This window comes from Borostomias antarcticus (assembly GCF_949987555.1).
Source record: "Borostomias antarcticus genome assembly, chromosome: 2".
Taxonomy (NCBI): domain Eukaryota; kingdom Metazoa; phylum Chordata; class Actinopteri; order Stomiiformes; family Stomiidae; genus Borostomias; species Borostomias antarcticus.
This window is the reverse complement of record NC_140235.1, coordinates 25569286-25571785: the sequence shown is the minus strand read 5'-3', so window position 1 is coordinate 25571785 and position 2500 is coordinate 25569286. Positions and strand designations below refer to the sequence as shown.

At 61.6% G+C, this 2500-nt stretch overlaps 1 protein-coding gene across 1 annotated transcript in view; it reads right to left on the bottom strand.

Moving 5' to 3' along the window:
- Positions 1–673: 673 nt before the first annotated feature.
- The window catches only part of amer2 (APC membrane recruitment protein 2), a gene marked incomplete at both ends in the record, with an annotated part of 2085 nt that continues 258 nt past the window's right edge, over positions 674–2500 (bottom strand). The window contains one exon of the mRNA XM_084454022.1: positions 674–2500. This exon is cut by the window's right edge and continues 258 nt beyond it. Coding sequence (XP_084310148.1) covers positions 674–2500 — 1827 coding nt within the window.

The following is a 2500-nucleotide window of genomic DNA, read 5'->3' as shown; positions in this document are numbered from 1 at the left end:
GACAAACTCAAACCGTTTAATTAGATTATGCCATAGTGAGTTAAAGAAGTTGTCTCACGTGAAATGTCCGGTGACAATGAAGAATAGTAAAAAGGTGCTCAGGTCATTCCTGGTCATGTGCAGGTGAATTCTGGTTCCATGGTTCATATATATCCCGGTCAGGAAGTACTGAGGACTGTCAAAAGCAGTGTTTACCAAATTTGTATGTGTTTTGAAACTCTCAATTGTCCTTGTGAATTCACCTAGGACAAACCCAACCTTCAGCAGTACCAAGAACACATTGGTCCGAGCCATTTATTTAGGAAACACTGGCTCTTCTACCTTCCTCAATCTTTCATTCTGTCAACGTCTTATAGGTCCTGAAGTTCTCCAGGAAGTCCGTGGTCCATTTGTCTGATTGTCAAGAGAAGACTTCCAAAAGTTTTTTGCACCGTTACCCAACTTTTGGAGTTCCCTCGTGACTTTTAGCTAGCTAAAAACAATTTTAGTCAAGACCCTGTCTATCGCCAAAACCCAAAAGGAATAAGAACTTTTACATTTTAGAAGAATTGATAAGGGTTATTGGCTAGAACCTTAGTGAGGAGCTCAGAAATAAGCTCTATACGTTTAGAATACACCAGTCCAACACGCTTGTAGTTCTTATCAAAGAGGAAGTCTGCTGATTTGCCCAAAGTTACTTCCTGTGGGTGGGCCCTCTGGTGGCGTTGCCAGGCTTGTTTCCAGAGCGACGGACAGGCACCTTGGAGACGGGGATCCTGGTACGTGCCGGGGGCGGGGCTTGGGTCTTTGGCGGAGGGGGACCGACTTCAAGGACGGAGGAGAGAGCTGATTGGCTGACGGAGTGGGGGGGCGTGGTCTGCTTGAGGCAGACCGGAATCTTGGATTCTCGTGGAAGGCTAGCGCTGCCTTTCATCGAGCGAAACGAGGACGAGGAGGAAGATGTCGGAGGCGTGGTCTGTGAGGGGGGGCTGAGTTTGCAGTCGCCAGTGGATGGAGAAGGAGTGCTCGTCAGATCCTCTTCCTCCTCCTCCTCCTCCTCCTCCTCCGACCTCTCCGCGTCCTCCTCGGGGTCGTTGTAGAGGTCGTAAAGGTGGTCGCCGGAGCAGCTGTCGCGCGACAGGCCGATCCTCTGGTTCCTCTGGAGCCCGCCGTCATCAGGTGTTGCCATGGGCGTGGCGGTGGGTGTGTCCCAGTAACCCTCGTCGCTGAGAGGCTCCTTCTCGTGGGGCGAGGCGGGGTAGCGGGTGTGCGCGTGCGGGAGGGGGGGCTTACCCGCCCTGACACCCATGCCCACCACGGGGATCTTGCTCAGGCCCAGAGCTTTCACCTGGGGGGGCCTGCGATCCGCGCTCCTGAAGGCCGCGGGGTGCAGGTTCGGGGGGCCGGGGGTAGAGCGGGGGGGGTGGGTGGAGCCAGGGTTGGGGTGGAGGTGGGGCCGGGCCAGGGCGGGGGAGTCATCCCCCGTGGAGGGCAGCATGTGCCAGAGCCCCTGCATGTCAGCGTCGTCCACGCCGTCGGGGCTGGCCATCTCCTCGCCACCGCCCATGTAGGCCACAACGCCGCTTCCTGAGGGCTGCTGGGGGGGAGGCGGGGCCACCCGCGCCCTGGCCGGGAGTGGGGCGGGGGGGGCGGCGGCGGCTGGGAGGCTGGAATGGCAGACGGGGGTCGACGCGGGGGGTTTCGCCGGAGAGCCGCGGACCGCAGAGAGGATCCCCGTTCTCCCTCCTCCCCCTCCTCCTCCTCCTCCTCCTCCTCCTCCTGCTCCATTCCCCCCCCCTCCGCTGCTGCTGCTGCTGGTGCCGCTGCCCCCGTTCGCCCCTCCCTCCTCCTCAGCGTCGGCGATGATGTCGCCGCAGCCCGTCAGCGAGTCAAAGCTCTTGAGGGAGGTGACGTCGGTGAAGAGGAGCGAGCAGAGGCGGTCCACCGAGGGTTCGGAGGGTGGGTCGGCCGCGCCACCGCAGCGCTCCAGGGGGGGGGTGGCGGCGGCGACCGGGGGAACGGACGCTCTGGCTTTGGAGAGGAGGGCGGCCTGCGCTCGGAGAGGGGAGGCGACGGGGGTGTATGGGGACTCTGAAGGGGTCGCTGTCACGGCAACGCGGTGCGTGGGTGTCGCGGCGGCGCTGGTGGAGGCCTCTGCCCCGCCGGAGCCTGGCTCCGCCTCCGGGCTCCCAGGATTCTCCTGGAGCAGGTGCGGCTGAGGTTCGAGGGTCAGGGTGACGTCTTTTAGCTCCTCCGGGATGACGGCGTCCCCCTCCCTGACCTCCCTCCCCTCCTCCACCTCCACCTCTCCCTCTAGCGCTCTGTCCTTCCGCCTCCACCTGAAGCTACTGAACAGGCCCTTCAAACCCCGCCCCCTCCTCCCGAAGCCCGAACCGCTGCCCTCGCCGGCCCGCCCGCTCCCTCGTCTGAGCAGAGAGAAGAAGCTCAGCGATTTGCTGAGCGACCTCACCGGCCCCGCCTCCTGGCTGCCCATCTCTTCCCCTCCTCTCTCGCTCGTTAG